The sequence below is a fragment of the Phyllobates terribilis genome, unplaced genomic scaffold, assembly GCF_046119375.1.
Source record: "Phyllobates terribilis strain yellow unplaced genomic scaffold, ASM4611937v1 Scaffold_1__5_contigs__length_1240528914, whole genome shotgun sequence".
NCBI lineage: Eukaryota > Metazoa > Chordata > Amphibia > Anura > Dendrobatidae > Phyllobates > Phyllobates terribilis.
The window spans coordinates 314412753-314430066 of NW_027362761.1; the positions used below are offsets into that span (position 1 = coordinate 314412753).

Below are 17314 nucleotides of genomic sequence, written 5' to 3' on the forward strand. Positions count from 1 at the left end.
GGTGTAGAGAAGACACTGCCTCTTTGTTATGTGGTGGTACCCCGGAGGATTCAGGAAACAACTGGGGGTCCTCCGCCAGGTTGGAGGGGTACCGAGACTCGAGGGTAACCTCTGCTTCGGAGTACACAAGGTCAGACTCACTGGAAGAAGCGGGCGAGGTATCAGGTACCGAGTAAAGGAGAGTCTCTGTCCATTCGCTATCAGGTAGCACCCCGGAGGGTTCAGGAGACGACTGGAGGTCCTCCGCCTGGTCGGAGGGGTGTAGAGACTCGGGGGTAACCTCTGCTTCGGAGTACACTAGGTCGGACTCACTGAAAGAAGCGGGCGAGGTATCAGGTACAGAGAATAGGAGAGTCTCTGTCCTTTCGCTACCAGGTAGCACCCCGAAGGGTTCTGGAGACAACTGGAGGTCCTCCGCCTGGTCAGAGGGGTGTAGAGACTCGGGAGTAACTACCACTTTGAGGCACCCATTGTCAGGCCCACAGGACTGAGCGGACGAAGTATCGGGTACCGGGTGTAGGGAAGTCTCTCTCCAATTGTCATAGAGTGGTATCCCGGAGGATTCAGGAGGCAACAAGGGATCCTCCGCCAGGTAGTACAGGTGTACAGACTCGGAGGTAAACACAGCTTCGGAGCATCCTTGGACATGCACACTGGTTAAAGTGGGTGTAGAATCTGAAGCCAGGTGCAGGAAGCTCTCCTGTGTGGACTCTGGATGGGTAGCAGTCTCTTCTGGCTGGAGAACTGGTGCACCACCCACGCACATCACCCGCTGGGGCTTCTCCGGGATACAGGAAGATGAAGCTTCAGTAGGGACTTCAAGGTTGGGGTCAGGAGGTCTCAGGGAGGACAGACCCTGGCGTGACGGCTTGCCTCTGCGTCTAGCACGTCTGGACTGCCTCTTGAGGTTGGGAGCAGTATTCCGGAGAGTGTAGTCATCCTGAGTGGATTCAGGGCAAGCAACAGTCTTTTCGGGCAGGAGAACTTGTGCGCTACCTATGCACATTACCCGTCGGGGCTGCTCCGGGATACAGGGAAGTGAAGCTTCAGCAGGGGCTTCAGGGTTAGGATCATCGAAAGCCAAAAGGAAGGCCACCAGGAAGGCCTGTAGGTCAAGAACGATAGGATCCTGTGCTTCCCATAGGGGGTTGATCCATTCCAAGGCATCACCCACTAGGTTGGACATTATAAATCCCACCTTAACCCGATCAGAAAAATAAGCATTAGCATAGAACCGGAACTGCAGCAAGCATTGCCACACAAAGGCACGGCATTGTTTTGGATCCCCGTAGTACCGTGGTGGATCCGCGGGAGCAGGTGCAACTTCAGCAGGGACTCCAGGGTTGGGGTCATCAAAGACCATTAGGAAGGCCACCAGGAAGGCCTGCAGGTCAAGGACGATAGGATCCCAAGCTTCCCATAGGGGGGTGACCCACTTCAAGGCATCACCCGCTAGGTAGTCAATTATAAATGCCACTTTAGACCAATCAGAAGGAAAAGAAAGAGGGTAGAACTTGAAGTGCAGCATGCATTGCTCCACAAATGCACGACTTTGTTTTGGATCCCCATAGTACTGGGGCGGATCCGCAGGAACGGGTGCAGAAAGTTCCATCTGGACGGGTGCATGCACGTATTAACTGGAAAACGTCTCAGAGAGCGAAGGCCGTGGGGCTCAGCGGGAACCATGGCCTGAGCATGCTGTTATGCACACGCCCGGACTGACTGGCGTGTGCGGGTGTTGTGGTTCCACTGGACCATGGACCGAAGAGTGCCTGGAGGGGCGTGACTAAGTATCTGGCCAATCCGACCAAGGTGGCACGACGGCATACGACGCCAGTGCACCAGGGAGAAACCGGGCAGAGGGACCAGGTGCTACTCCAGGTCAAACTCCGGACACGGGGGTTGACCCACACAGGGATTACTGGAACAGGCAGGTTAGGCTGGCACAGACTGGTGGATGTAAGCAAACACGGCAGGTATGCAGACGGGTGGATACAGGCGGGTATGCAGGCAGGGAGGTACTGGCCGAAAGGACGGGCTGGAGCACAGAGAGGTTAAGACCCAGTACAGACTGGGTCACAGAACCGCAGATGCGGTAGACAACCACAGCAGAGAGGGAACGCCCGAAGCGGTGGGCAAGAACAGAGCAGGACGGGGCTGCAGGAGCAGCGAGCACAAGCAGAGCAGGACAGGACTGCCGGAGCAGCGGGCAGAAGCAGGGCAGGGCGGAAACCGCAGAAGCAGTAAGCAAGATAAGAGCAGAGCGAAAACCGCAAGAGCAGCAAGCAAGGCAGGAGCAGAGCAGAAACCGCAAGAGCGGCAAGCTAAGCAGGAGCAGAGCGGACACCGCAGAGCGGTAAACAAGGCAGGAGCAGAGCAGAAACCGCAAGAGCGGCAAGCTAAGCAGGAGCAGAGCGGACACCGCAGAGCGGTAAACAAAGCAGGAGCAGAGCGGACACCGCAGAGCGGTAAACAAGGCAGGAGCAGAGCAGAAACCGCAAGAGCGGCAAGCTAAGCAGGAGCAGAGCGGACACCGCAGAGCGGTAAACAAGGCAAGGGGATAGGACTCTGTTCACAAAGAACAGACGGAGAAGGAAAGGCAGAACCAGAAGCACGCACAGTACTTACAAAGAAGTAGCGAGCGTACACTAAATTCACAACAGAGGTACAGAGACGACGAGAAGGAATTTAGGAGCAGGTTCAGACTCTGCAGAAAGACGCAGAAAACAGACAGAGGGAAAAGGGAGACAAGGTTAAAGTAGAAACGAGGCACAGACAACAGGGAACAGAGGAACGGGAACAGAGACAGCAAGGCAGGAACACAAACAGGACTCTGTTCAGACGGGAACAGATACCGTAAGGCAGGAACACAAACAGGACTCTGTTCAGACGGGAACAGATACCGCAAGGCAGAGACACAAACAGGACTCTGTTCAGACGGGAACAGATACCGCAAGGCAGAGACACAAACAGGACTCTGTTCAGACGGGAACAGATACCGCAAGGCACAGACAGGCAGATCTAGGAATACGGCCCCTAGAAGGCGAAAGAACAGGCAAGAAGCGTGTTCACAAGAACAGACCACAGTTCAGACAGAACTGGAAAACAGGCAGGAAAACAGGATAGGAGCTGGCATGTCAGAGACAGAAGCCAACTGACAAGAAACAATGCTCAGGCGCCATCTTGAGGAAGAAGGTGGTATAAATACCCAAAGATGGACAGCAATAGGCTGAAGGTGCAACAGGGGCGTGTCCGCAGCAGGTACAAGAAACAGGAAGTTCAGCGGGCGTGGCCCTATGCAGCCAAAGTGGAGCAGAGCAGAGCACAAGGAAAGAAGCCAGACCAGGAAGCTGGGCGGGAGATGAAGTTTGCGATCTTGCATGATGAGAGATGGAACACCATGCAAGAACGCCGCCAGGTATGCTACACATACAAAAACACTCTCAAACAATCAAGTGGGAAATAGGGAAGGAGAGGGTGAGGCAAACCAAGTAGTAATAGAGATTGGGAGACACACACACAAACCAACTACACGAGATATCTTCTGAAACAACTTCAAATGCCTGCTCTTTTCTCAGCTCACTCCTCCAGCTCCAAACCAGGTATTTGCAAGCTATCACTGGTAACACCTGAATCTTAGAGGAGAGTATTTAAACCTGAGGGAAGTGATGAACTCAGAACAGCTGAGTCAACTCAGGACAGAGAGCTCCAGGAGACAAACTGATTAACTGAGGCCTGATTAACCCTTGCAAGAACAGAGGAAGGAAAACCTGAACTGCTAAAAGGAAGGTGAAGCAGTTCTAACCAACGCAGATGTACGAGTAACCAGACGCCACAATCTTCTGGCCCCACTCTGTTGCAGCATCCCCTTGACAGAATGACTGTTCACACCAAGTACAGGCACTTGATGCACCCTTGGCGTGGCCAAACATTTAGGTGCACCTTCCATCCTATTTGTTTTCCATTCATCTTCTCACTTCTCTGGCTCTATAAAGCCTGAGCTGCCAATCATAGAAGAGGGGGTGAAGATAGAGGTAAATCAAGTAGGTGGTAAGGTGCACTGAGCACTCTTCATTTGAACAGTCATTCTATGCAGATGGACTCCTTTTAAGGAACCCTAAATAGAAGGGCTTTAGATCACATTCATAAATTCATAACTAATTACATTATTTACAGTTTCTAGTCTTCTGGCATGCAGTTCTGAGGATAGAGGGGTTGTATAAAGGTTAGGATTAGGCAAAGAACAGTTGAGTCAAAACTGCAAGTTGAGTAGGAAGACTTCTCTCGCCCGCTGGGCCTCTGCTACTGTAGATAACAGGGGAGGTTCCCCATATATGTTTACTGCTATTGTCTTATTAGCTGTTGATAATGTCTTTTGATATCTTGCATGTTTTTACCATTTCAGGAAACTGTAGTATTTTATTTATCCATTGTAATTGAATTAATTTATTCTTACATCTTCAAATCAATTATAAAACAATCAGTAAATCATTTATTAACAAGAAGAGATTGGCCCATCTAAATGCACCCTAGGAGAAGTGGACTAAATAATTATCCAGAATCGTAAAATGACTAAAGTCCACTGCAATCTTTGCAGCAAGGCCTTTTATAAATGGCCATTTATGGATTCCAAACTAAAGTGTGTAATGATGGGGCCGTGCGGTACTACTGCATGCCTCAAATTTCATACAAACACTAAGACAGGTATTTTTCAACCCTTTATAAAAAAAAATTGTGCAACGTTTCATTGGATTTCATTTTTACCTTGGAGCATTGAGTCAGTCTTTGTAATACAGTGCAGCATAGAGACACCATATGGTGGGGACTAACGCTCCATAGTAGAGTGGTGGGACTTGGTGTGCCGTGGTACACCACATGATGACTTACGCACTGCTATTCTGATCAATATTATACAATATGACACAAAAAGAGAGCAATGATTCCTGATCTTACATGATGAGGAGCTCAGTAAAACCTATAAATTGTGAGTTTTCCATAAGTATTACAGAATGAAACTAAGGAGACCCTAATAAGATAAACCTAATAACACACTAAAAATACTGCATTTAGGAATTTCAGTCCATATTATAACATGAACCTGTTTTGCCTCATCTTTCCCTCTGTAAGCAGCAATCTTACGTTGAAAATTGGCAGTGATGTAACCTGGTGCTGCCCTCTTAGCATTCAGTACATTTGCCATCACTATATGGGGATGGTACGCCAACCATCCACTAACAGCCTTCTGACAAGCTCAGGGCATTTATGGGCCCTTGAACAATTGTCCCTGAACAGAGATCAGCGCAATCCCCTTTGGCATACATTGCCTTTACTGCTCTTTGCTAGCACTTGTTTTGCTGCCTTTCTTCACTACCCAGGAGAGCAAAGGTGAAAGTACAAGGCATGTCATAGAAATGCTGCCAGTGACTTGTCAGCACATTAGCAGCTCATAGACCTGTGCTACTTGTTAGTGGATCCTGATGATTTGTTTTTTTTAGGTAGGATCTGCTGACACTTATGTCTATGAGGGCTGACAAACACTTTCTCAAATGTTTGACCTCAGTAGAAGAATCTAAATGGACAGGCTATCGGACTGCCCATACTTTGTCTATAGCCCCACTACAGGTCTAGGCCTTCATGCGTCTCATATATGATGCTTACAGAATGACAGGCAATCTGTTTTATATAATGGTAACTGGCCGAGTGCAGAATTCCTTGGGAAACATCTGCTGCATCACAATTAGTTTCTATGGTGGCTGATAGTATTACTGAAGATTGATAGCATCCCTGGACCATGGTGGTTATGCATCGCTCACATTCTCAGGTACAGATATATGTATTCCAGCGGGAAGACTGAGATGTTTAACCATATGAACAATATGAACTGTCCTTAGACCCGTGAACCTGGCTGACTGTATGAATGGATTATTCTGTTACAGTTCCTAAAAGGGCACCCGTCAGCTCTTCCTACAGATCTGTTTTAGTAAATATTTGCAATTCTCATAGTTTCTTAAACACTCTGCATTGTGCCGTTCTTCCATAATTGTTCCTACAAATTTATGAATAAATTGACAACTAGGCGTTTCCATTCCCCTTGTCAATGGGAAGTGTCCACATGCAACTGGACACTGATCAACCAATGCTCGCAATATCTTATGTCAACACACCCTCTTGACAAAGTGAAAAAAAGCCCAATTGATTCATACATTTCCAGGAACAATAATAGAGGAATGGCAAAATACAGAGTTCCAGAATTCCCTTTTCATGAGAAGTACAAGTATTTACTAACACGTAGATGTCAGGAGAGTTGATGGGTCCGTTTTAAAATATCCTCTAGGGATTTTTGCTCATTTTAATTCCTACATTCTTGCATTAAATTTCTCCACGTACCTACAATAAAACTTCAGACATGACACTCCCATGGGTTGGGTTTGGTATAAGTAGAATGTTGCATCATATTCACTTGTCATTGGCTGAATATGGTTGACACATTTTTTGGGGTGGGGAAAGTGTTGTAGTCCGATCAGTCACAAGATGCTACAATGTAGAAACCATACCGTAACCGTGAATATAGGGAACGCAAAGCCTAGGTAACGTGCAAGCACGTCATGGCCAATTCCTCATTTCTGACTGGTGGCTCCCTTTAGGCTAATTACAATATATTTTATCCTTCCGAACAGACCTTCCATCTTGCATTTGGGCACAGAGACAGGTACTTTACTTAGATTAATGATTCAGCAAGAACATCCCGGTCCAGACCTCTCAGTCAAAAGCATTAAATCTCTTATTGCCTTCCATTTTTTTCTCCAAATTTTATATGAAGCCATACAATATTCATTTACTCTGTGACTCCTGGGAGAACAAATGGCGACCTTCCATAATCAAAATTCGTTAATTGACAAAGATGTTCTTAACAGAACCATTAACATTTTTTTTTATTCGACCTTGATTTTGTAGTAGAGGTCACAACTTTTACATTTATTGTGACAGAAAGGAAAGTAAGCGGCACGTTCGTCCAACAATGTTTAAACTTATTTCATGCTTTATTGAAGGATCATTAAAAACATGAAGTCCAAAAATGTATTAAAACCTTTCCGCATTGGAAAACATGGCGTGGTGAGCTCATAATCCCCCCTCTCTCCAACCCTTTATTGGTGACACCCAACTTATTTCAGACCAATAAAGTTGAACTTTCACCCGACCAAATCATTTCTAGACCTCCATTCTTGATTGCTTTGTATTGATATCTCAATTGTAGCAGAACAATAATTATTACAATATCTGTCACAACATGAATCTGAAGGAGACCATAGATGAGAGATACCGAACTTATTGGCAGAATCCTGTTCATTTTGGTGGTCTCGACAGACAATCTAATATTTGTGGTAGGCCGTAATCGTTAGACACCAAAACAGGCCAGGTATGTAAGCAAATGTTTTGTCTATAGGTAATGGGACTTTATGACAACCCCTGTGACCCCCTCACCCCCAAAGTATGCTATGTCCCCTTAGCGTAACCTTAAGAGTAATGTTATTTTGTTTGGCTTTCTTACTGCGAAACTGTCAGTGTCCTAGATTTCCTCAGCCCAGTGCTCACTATATTGCCTGGACTTTTATTGAAATTAATGGACTATATATTACAGCCCTTATCTGGAGGGGACTATACAATTCTGCAAGAAAATCTAAGTATTAACCCTTAAACATTGGGAGAGACATGACTGCATTGTTGATGACCATACTGACCCCTGGATGGGTCTAAGGCTATGTGCACACGTTCTGTATTTGAGTGGATTTTTCCGTGTGTTTTTCATGCAATCATTAGAATGGATGGAAACTTGGCATGCTGCAGATTTAAAAAAGAGAAAAAAAACTGATTAATGGTTACAGAAAACCAGTATGTGCCTGAGATTTCAGAAATCTCATTCCTTTTGCTGCTACTGTAAAGCGCAGAGATTTTACACACTAGAAAACAACATGAAAAAAATGCTGCAAATGCTCAACATGTGCACAAGCCCCTAATGGTCATTGTTTGCCCAGTGTTTGCCCTTCTACCAATGCTCTTCATTAGCCTGCGCCCCCAATCTCCGGCATGGAGGTCTTGCCCCCCGTCCATTGCAGCCCCTTGTGGGAAGCTGCCAGTGTCCGGGAGGTGACAGCGCCTGCCATCAGTACCAGGAGGAGCCACCCACTCAGGGCAGCCTGGCAACCTGTGTGCTCATGCCCCCGGCTAGTGACGCCAGGTACAAGATCAGCTGCCACCCACCCAGGAGACCACATAGTGCCCGCGGACGGGAGAAGCTGGCACTGCCCACATCACACAAGGACACGGGCACACATTACTAACCTGCTAAGATGGCTTTGCCCGGGTGGGTTAGCTTGGCACCTCCGGCTGGTGCGGCGGCTGCCAGGCTCCTCATCCCACTCGGGACAGCGAAAGGGGACACATGGGCAGGCAGCAGCGGGGCGCCCGGCTTGGAGATGGACATGGTGGCTATGGCAGGAGGCAGGGAACAGAAGCCTGTCAGGGTCTGGGACTTGGGGCTCAGAACTGGGGTTCACTGGTTCCGGCAGCCGCCGTGTCCGGGATCCGGGGAGGGGGTGGTGCTGCCGCTTCTGCCTCCCGCCCTGAGCCGCGCCCCGTCCTGCTGGCAGCACCGCCCCGGGGGAGGACCGGGAAGTCCCCGCGTACCGGCCACATGTACGGGCTGTCCTGGGTTCAGCGCTCCCGGGATGCGGAGGACCTGACAGGACTTCACCAGTCCGGGTACTCTTCTCACACAGGCTCCATCTGCAGAGCCCGGGGCGTGCAGCCCACAGCATCATGTCACGTCCACCATGGCCGCAAACTATTCCGTGCGGTCCCTGCCATGGTCTCATCTCCAGTACAAGCACCGAGTACATGGTGCTATCTACAGAAGTCTGTATTCTGTCTGCAGACAGTCAGACCAGCTGCTGACAGCTGTACCCTGCCCCCACCCAAGACCATGTACACCTCAGCCACCTTCTAAGGCCGTGTTCACACCTTCAGTATTTGTAAGCCAAAACCAGGAGAGGGTGATAAATACAGAAGTGATGACGTGTTTCTATTATACTTTTCCTCTGATTGTTCCTCTCCTGGTTTCAGGTTACAGATACTGAGGAACAGGAACTGGACTGGGACTGAAATTTAGCTCTGGCATTTGAAAGCTCACAGGCCCATGCAGGCTCCGTCCCCATTCACCAGATGGGGATATATTACTAATATTACACTGTCTTGAGGAAATCAAGATGGTCCACCCAACAGCCCCTTATATACTATGATGGTCCCCCAAAGCCCCCCAAAACTAAAAAAAAAAAATCCTTATACTCACCTAATCCAGCCTCTTTGTCCTCAATGTCGGTCTCCTCTTGTATCTATTCTTGCAGTGAACGCTGGCGGTGCGATGTGACGTCATTGCACAGCCGACATCCTCTGCTTGGTGCCGGCCTCCGGCAGGCCCGCTAACAGAGATGAAGCCCGCGACCTGCCAGGGCAAGTGATGGAGCCAGCGGCTTTGTGCACCGCTACATCTGTTAACAATATCAGCATCTTGAGGATACCGATACTGTTAACAGCATAGCAGACAAGGTGGCCCACTACCGGACAGGTCCTTCTGGCATTTGCCAGATGGCCAGTCCGGCCCTGCTGAGGGACAATACTGACCAAATACTGATAGTGTGACCATAGCCATAGGCCAGAGTCACACTATCGTACAACACCACCGAGTGCTAAGTGATAAAACATTGCATAGCAGTCGACCAGTGTTATTCTATGGGGCAGCTCAGATCAGCGATTATTTTCTTATGCCGATTCGCCATGCTGCGATTGGCAGCGAGACTTGGCTCACACGCACCCATACAAGTCTATGGGTACGTGTGAAACATCAGGCTGCACTTGGATGTCATCCCAGTGCAGTCCGATATACTCAGAGTCAGGCCATGGGGGAGATGGAGAAATTACTTTCTCCGTACCTGTGCCGTGATTCTCTCATGCGAGAAGATCGGAGCACTGACACTCGGCTCACACTCGCAGCAAAGCTGGAGCCGAGGGTCATTAGCATATCGCATTGGATGCCATACGCTGGTGTGATTCCAGCCTTAGGCTGAGTGCCCATGATCAGGAATAGTAGCATTTTGGACGCAGCCTATTTTCGCTGCATCCAAAAGACTGTGTTCTATAAAAACGTATGTGTTTAGGTAGCTATGTGAATTTTCCGCATCTAATGACAGTGTATCCGCGAAAATACGCAGTCTCCACTACAAAACTCACATGCTGCGGCACGTAAACCCACGTCGCGGCTGAGTTTAGTCAGCGTTAAATAGAAGCACCGTGGGCATGGGATTTCTATAAATCTCTTCCACTGTGCTTGTAATGTTGGACGCAGCAAAAACATGCTGAGTCCAAAACGCTACTATTCCAGATCGTGGGCACGTACCCTTAAGCCCTTCCCGACCTTGGACGTACCCAGACCTTAGCGTTGATCAGTGACACAAATCACTGATCCGCACTCGTGCTCGCTGTTTTCCGGGACTTTTTTTGTCCGTACCTATCCCCCACCCTTTGCACCACCTCCGTGCATGCATCTTGCAGCTGCCGAGCGCCAATCAGTGACAGAAATCACTGATTCGCACTTGTGCTCACTGTTTTCCACAACTTTTTGTTTCCGTTTTATCTCCCCTCCCCCCCTTTGCACCACTCCGTGTGTGCATCCTACAGCTGCCAAGCCACTGATCAGACACACACCACTGATTGACACCAGCACTTGCTTTTAGCAAGGACTTTTTTTTCCTATTTTTTTAGCCCCTTTTTGCACCACATCCGTTCGTGCGTCCTACAACCGTCGAGCGCTGGTCGGTAACGAACATCACTAATCATTTAGATTAGTTTATAGGACTAGATTAGGGACAGTAAAAATATGCTCGAGTAATCATCGCCCAATACAGTATTTTTCACTGAATTGAATTAGAGTTAGTGTCAGTAAAGAGTAGAAATATACCGTAGTAATCATCGTCTACTACAGTACTTTTTACTGAATTGAGTTAGTGTCAGATAGTAACAGAGTAAAAAAAAAAAATCCAAAAATAATTTAGATTAGGAACAATAACAATATACTGTAGTAATCAACATCCACTACATTACTTTTTACTGAATTGAGTTAGAGTCGGCGTGGAAAAAAATCACATCTGTGTGTCCATCCTACAGCCATCGAGCGCTGATCACTGACGCACATTAGTGATCAACCTCTGGTTTTTCGTTTTTTGTTGTTTTTTTTAAAAAGAGTAAAAAAATAATTTAGATTAGGGACAGTAAAAATATATCGTAGTAGTAATCGTCGTCTACTACAGTAATTTTTACTGAATTGAGTTAGGGTAAGTATCAGCGGGGGAAAAAAGAATCACATGCATGCGTCCATCCTACAGCCATTGAGCGCTGATCAGCAACACATCACTGATCAACCTCCGGCTGTTTTTTTTTTTTTTTTTTTTGTGAAAAGAGAGTAAAAAAATAATTTAGATTAGTTGATAGGATTAGTGTTTTTTCTCATCTAAATAAAGAACTTTACTCCAAACACACACACCTGAATAAAATTTAGTTATTTTACACACACACACATGAAAAAAATTTCGTCCCACTCGTCCCAAACACTTTTTTCAACAGAGGAGGCATACGCCTTCCTTGCCTCCGACACTGATAGTGAGGGACAGGATCCCAACTTTCTTCGTTTTTCCGACTCATCCTCCTCCTCAGGTGATCCTGAACTGCCACGTAGATGCACCAGGTCAGAAAATGAACCAGCGTCCACCATTACTGACCCTGTATGGACTTCACCCCCCACCGAAGACTATGAGACACATATTTCTGATTTTGTGGCGCAATTAGGAATCCAGTTTGACACCACCGGCCTCTCAAAAATAGACTTTCAGAGTCCTTTTCTCTGAGGATTATGTAAACCTCATGGTAGCCAAAATAAGTTTGTACACTCAGCAATTTTTGGCACAAAACCGCTCCTTCTTCTTTTCTAACTTGACCCCTGTAGCCGCAGTAGAAATTATGTTTTGGGGCCCGGTTCTTCACATGGGATTAGTGAAGAAGCCAGAACTTTGGCAATATTGGAGTATTGATGTTTGATACAACACTCCAGTGTTCCGAATGGCCATGACCCATAAACATTTTGAGGCCATTCACAAATTTTTGCATTACAATGATAATGCACGGTGTATTCCCCGAGATGACCCCAACTTTGACTGACTTTTCAAAGTTTGGCCGGTCATTGATCACTTCAACAAGTTTGCTTAGGTGTACATGACCCAAAGGGACATCTGCGTGGATGAGTCCCTAGTCCATTTCAAGGGGAGGCTCAAATTTCGACAGCACCTGTCCAATAAGAGGGCCAGATACGGAATTAAACTCTACAAGCTGTACACCCACAAATTTAGAGTGTATGAATGGAAGGACACCTCAATTCAACCCCTGAATGGTCCCCTGTCCTGGAAGTGAGTGGGAAAATTGTGTGGGATTTGGTGCACCCACTGCTGGATCAAGGTAATCAACCCTATGTAGATAACTTTTATACCAGCATCCAGGGGTGGATTAAGAGTAGCAAGGGCCCCGGGCAGTTTAGAAGCCCCCCCCCCACACACACACACACACACACACACACACACACCTACACACCTACACACCTGATTTATCACGTGACATGTCACATGATCCCCTGTGATAGATAATGTGATAGTTCACGTGAAATTAATTTGGCACAATATTAATTTTAATATTTTTTTTAGGCTGTGTGCACACTATGCGTTTAAGCGTTTCCGCAGCAGAAACGCTTAAAAAACGCTTGGTAGAAGGCCTGCCATGTTCCCCAATGATAATCCGCATGTGCTGTGTACATGCTGCAGAAATTTCCGCTGCGGATTATCATTGCGGAAAAATCCGCAGCATTACCAATTATTTTGCGGAAGCGCGGCGTTTTCGCCGCCATTGACTTGCATTAGAACGCATGGAATCCACATCCCTGCATCTGTAGATGCTTAATCCATGCGTTTCAATGTGCGGATGGTACCCGGGTGTTGAGGACAGGAGACTCTCCTCCGGACCCGGGTACCACAGAACCTGTAAAAAAAGAATAAAATAAAAAATAAATATTATACTTACCTTCTGATGGCCCCCGGTGTCTTTATCCGATGCGTCCTGGCTTGCCGGCAGCTCGCGATGGTCTGAAAAGGACCTGCCGTGACGTCATTTAGTCATGTGACGGGTTACGCGACCACTGACGTCGGCAGGCCATCAGAAGGTAAGTATATATTTTTTAATTTTTACCATTCTTTTACGGTCACACTATATAAATCCATGCTAGTTGCATGGATTTATATAGTGTAACCAAGTTGTCAAGCACTTTCCAAGTGATGCTAAAATCGCTTGGAAAGCGCTTGTCAACCCGCATGCGTAAATGCAAGTGAAGAACGCTTCACATTCGCATGTCCCTGGCAGGAAAACGCATGTACAATCAGCATGTAAAATCCGCATGTACAATCCGCATGCGTTTTTTCTGCCATGGAGATGCAGAGACGCTCAAAAAAATCCGGAACATTTCTGTATCGTGGGCACATAGCCTTACATTAATTGTATGACTCAATATTGAGCACACGTAGCCATCTATACACAGCGGGAGGCCGCACGGCGCCATCTATACACAGCGGGAGGCCGCACGGCGCCATCTATACACAGCGGGAGGTCGCACGGCGCCATCTATACACAGCAGGAGGCCGCACGGCGCCATCTATACACAGCAGGAGGCCGCACGGCGCCATCTATACACAGCAGGAGGCCGCACGGCGCCATCTATACACAGCAGGGGGCCGCACGGCGCCATCTATACACAGCAGGGGGCCGCACGGCGCCATCTATACACAGCAGGGGGCCGCACGGCGCCATCTATACACAGCAGGGGGCCGCACGGCGCCATCTATACACAGCAGGGGGCCGCACGGCGCCATCTATACACAGCAGGAGGTCGCACGGCGCCATCTATACACAGCAGGAGGTCGCACGGCGCCATCTATACACAGCAGGAGGTCGCACGGCGCCATCTATACACAGCAGGAGGTCGCACGGCGCCATCTATACACAGCAGGGGGCCGCACGGCGTCATCTATACACATCAGGGGGCCACACGGCACCATCTATACACAGCAGGGGGCCACACGGCACCATCTATACACAGCAGGAGGCCGCACGGCGCCATCTATACACAGCAGGGGGCCGCACGGCGCCATCTATACACAGCAGGGGGCCGCACGGCGCCATCTATACACAGCAGGAGGTCGCACGGCGCCATCTATACACAGCAGGAGGTCGCACGGCGCCATCTATACACAGCAGGAGGTCGCACGGCGGCATCTATACACAGCAGGGGGCCGCACGGCGTCATCTATACACATCAGGGGGCCACACGGCACCATCTATACACAGCAGGGGGCCACACGGCACCATCTATACACAGCAGGAGGCCGCACGGCGCCATCTATACACAGCAGGGGGCCGCACGGCGCCATCTATACACAGCAGAGGGCCGCACGGCGCCATCTATACATAGTGGGAGGCCGCACGGCGCCCCCCCCCAGAGACAGCTGGAGGCCGCACGGCGCCAACTATACTCAGCAGGAGGCTGCACGCAGTCACGTACACACACAAACATATACAGACATATATATACACGCATAAACACATTTGAAACACAAAAATACATATAAACAGACATCACACAATGATATCTGCCTGCACGCGCGCGCGCACGCACGCACACACACACACACACACACACACATACACACACACACACACACACAGACTCACCATCCCCCGGCTCCATTCCTCCTGCCTGCTCTGACTTCTCCGTTGCAGCAGTGCAGGCCGGGCGCGCACTGCGTGACGTCACAGCTAGGAGACACGGCCGCGCACAGGGCCGTGTCTCCTAGCAGTGACGCGGCCGGGCCAGCACAGGGAAGTTATCTGCTGCAGTGCTGGCCCGGCCGATGAAGAAGTAGCGGCAGCCGCTGCTGGGGGAGCGGTCCGGGGCCCCCCCTCCCGGACCCGCCACTGCTACCGGTATGTGCCGCGGCGGCCCGCACATATAATGAGGGCAATCCGGCATTAGACACCCTGCCCGGAGCCGCGGGCCCCCTGCAGGCTCGGGGCCCCGGGCGGTAGCCCGGATTGCCCTCATTATAATCCGCCTATGCCAGCATCCCACTCTTCAAGTCCTTCTCTGCGCGTGGTACCGCAGCCTGCGGTACTGTCCGCAATAATTAGAAAGGCCTCCCTAAAACGCTAATTGGGCAGCTGCTCAGAAAGGGTGAGAGCAGAGCCCAATAACATGGTGGAGGTCAAGTACAAGGACAAGAGGGATGTCTATTTTGACCACCATACATGGTGATGGCAACACCCCCAGCACTGTACGAGGTACCTCTACACAGGTCCACAAACCAAACTGTGTAGTGGGGTACAACAAGAACATGGGGGGAGTTTAGCTCTCTGATCAAGTCCTCCAGTCTTACAGTGCCATGAGAAAAGCCAAGCTGTGGTACAAGAAGCTGGCCGTGCACATCGTACAGTTGGCAATGTACAACACTTTCGTGCTATCATGATGTGCAGGCCAGACAGGTACGCACCTTCAGTTCCAGGAAGTAGTGATTAAGGCTCTAGTATTTGGCAGTCAGGGAGGAGCGGGCTTTCGGAACTGAAGGTGCTCGTATCCTACCAGGCCAACATTTCGTCAGTGAAGTCCCTCAAACTACAAAGAAAGGAAGGTCATAAAAAAGGTGCAGAGTCCATTACAAAGGGGGATATGCAAGGACACCATTTGGCAATGCAACACCTGCCCTGACAAACCTGGTCTGTGTATAAAAGAATGCTTCAAACTGTACCCCACCATCCATGGACTACTAAATTAATTTCTGACACAACTCACATATGCCAACCTGACGTAAACTATACAACTTACGTATGCCAACCATATTTTCCTGTTACCCTTGTGAAAATAAAAAAATTTAGGTCTAAAGTAAAATTTTTGTGAAAAAAAAAGTTAAATGTTAATTTTTTCCTTCCACATTGCTTCAGTTCCTGTGTAGCACCTGAAGGGTTAATAAACTTGTTGAATGTGGTTTTGAGCACCTTGAGGGTGCAGTTTTTAGCATTGTGTCACTTTTGGGTATTTTCTGTCATAAAGGCCCCTCAAAGTCACTTCGAATGTGACGTGGTCCCTAAAAAAAAATGGTTTTGTAAATTTTGTTGGAAAAATGAGAAATCGCTGGTCAACTTTTAACCCTTATAACTTCTGTTATGGTTAATTTTTTAATATCTAGATATCATTATTAATTTAGAAAAAAAAAAAAACAATTTATATTTTTGCTATGTCTGAAGTCTGCTTGAGTGTTTTCTGATTTTACATTGTGGAATGTCTGACTAAGATACTTGTTTCCTGTGAAGTCCTTGACAAGAAGGTTTACGCTGGGCCAAGGGAAATGTGTTTGTTACTTATAAGTCTATTTCGGTTTTCTGTTCAATTGTATGTAACAATGAAGTTCTGTTCTGTCTAGCTAATAAATATGGTGAGTCTTTGTTGCCACACCAGAAGACTCTACCTGCTGACAATGAATGTCACATGTATTCTGTCTCTCTTCCTTCATCAATGAAGTATCTTAATTTGAATCTCACTGGCAATGTGAAGACCCTTTGCTGTCTATTCCAAAGTTCTCCTTAAAACAACACTTCCTAACAAAAAAAAAAAAATGTTTAAAAAATGATGCTGAGGTAAAGTAGACATGTGGGAAATGTTATTTATTTATTAACTATTTTGTGTAACATCTCTGATTTAAGGGCATAAGAATTCAAAGATTGAACATTTTCAAAATTTTCTGATTTTTTTTCACAAATAAACATGCAATATTGAATACATTTTACCACTATCATGAAGTGTAATATGTCACGAAAAAAAACAGTTGAAGCGTTCCAGAGTTATTACCTCATAAAGTGACAGTGGTCAGAATTGTAATATTTGGCCTGGTCAAAAAGGTGAAAACAGGCTTGGGGGGGTAAAGGGGTTAAGGTCCTGTTCACATTACATCAGTGTGTGTCCTATGTTTAGCTCTCGGTGTACAGCTACACATGTCCATAGGGCTCTAATATAGATGGCGGCTGAGAGTGTTCATCTGGCCAGCAAAAGTACATTCACCACAATACATTCATCACACGTACTGTACATCATCACAAGCATCCTATACACAGATACGTCATG

At 47.7% G+C, this 17314-nt stretch overlaps 1 protein-coding gene across 1 annotated transcript in view; it reads right to left on the reverse strand.

The window, feature by feature from the left end:
- SLC25A1 (solute carrier family 25 member 1) overlaps nt 1-8632 on the reverse strand; it is a 67874-nt gene extending 59242 nt beyond the window's left edge. Inside the window, exon 1 of the mRNA XM_073674932.1 lies at nt 8341-8632. Coding sequence (XP_073531033.1) covers nt 8341-8482 — 142 coding nt within the window. The 5' untranslated portion in view covers nt 8483-8632. The remainder of the gene's footprint in view (nt 1-8340) is intronic.
- Between the last annotated feature and the right edge of the window lie 8682 nt (nt 8633-17314).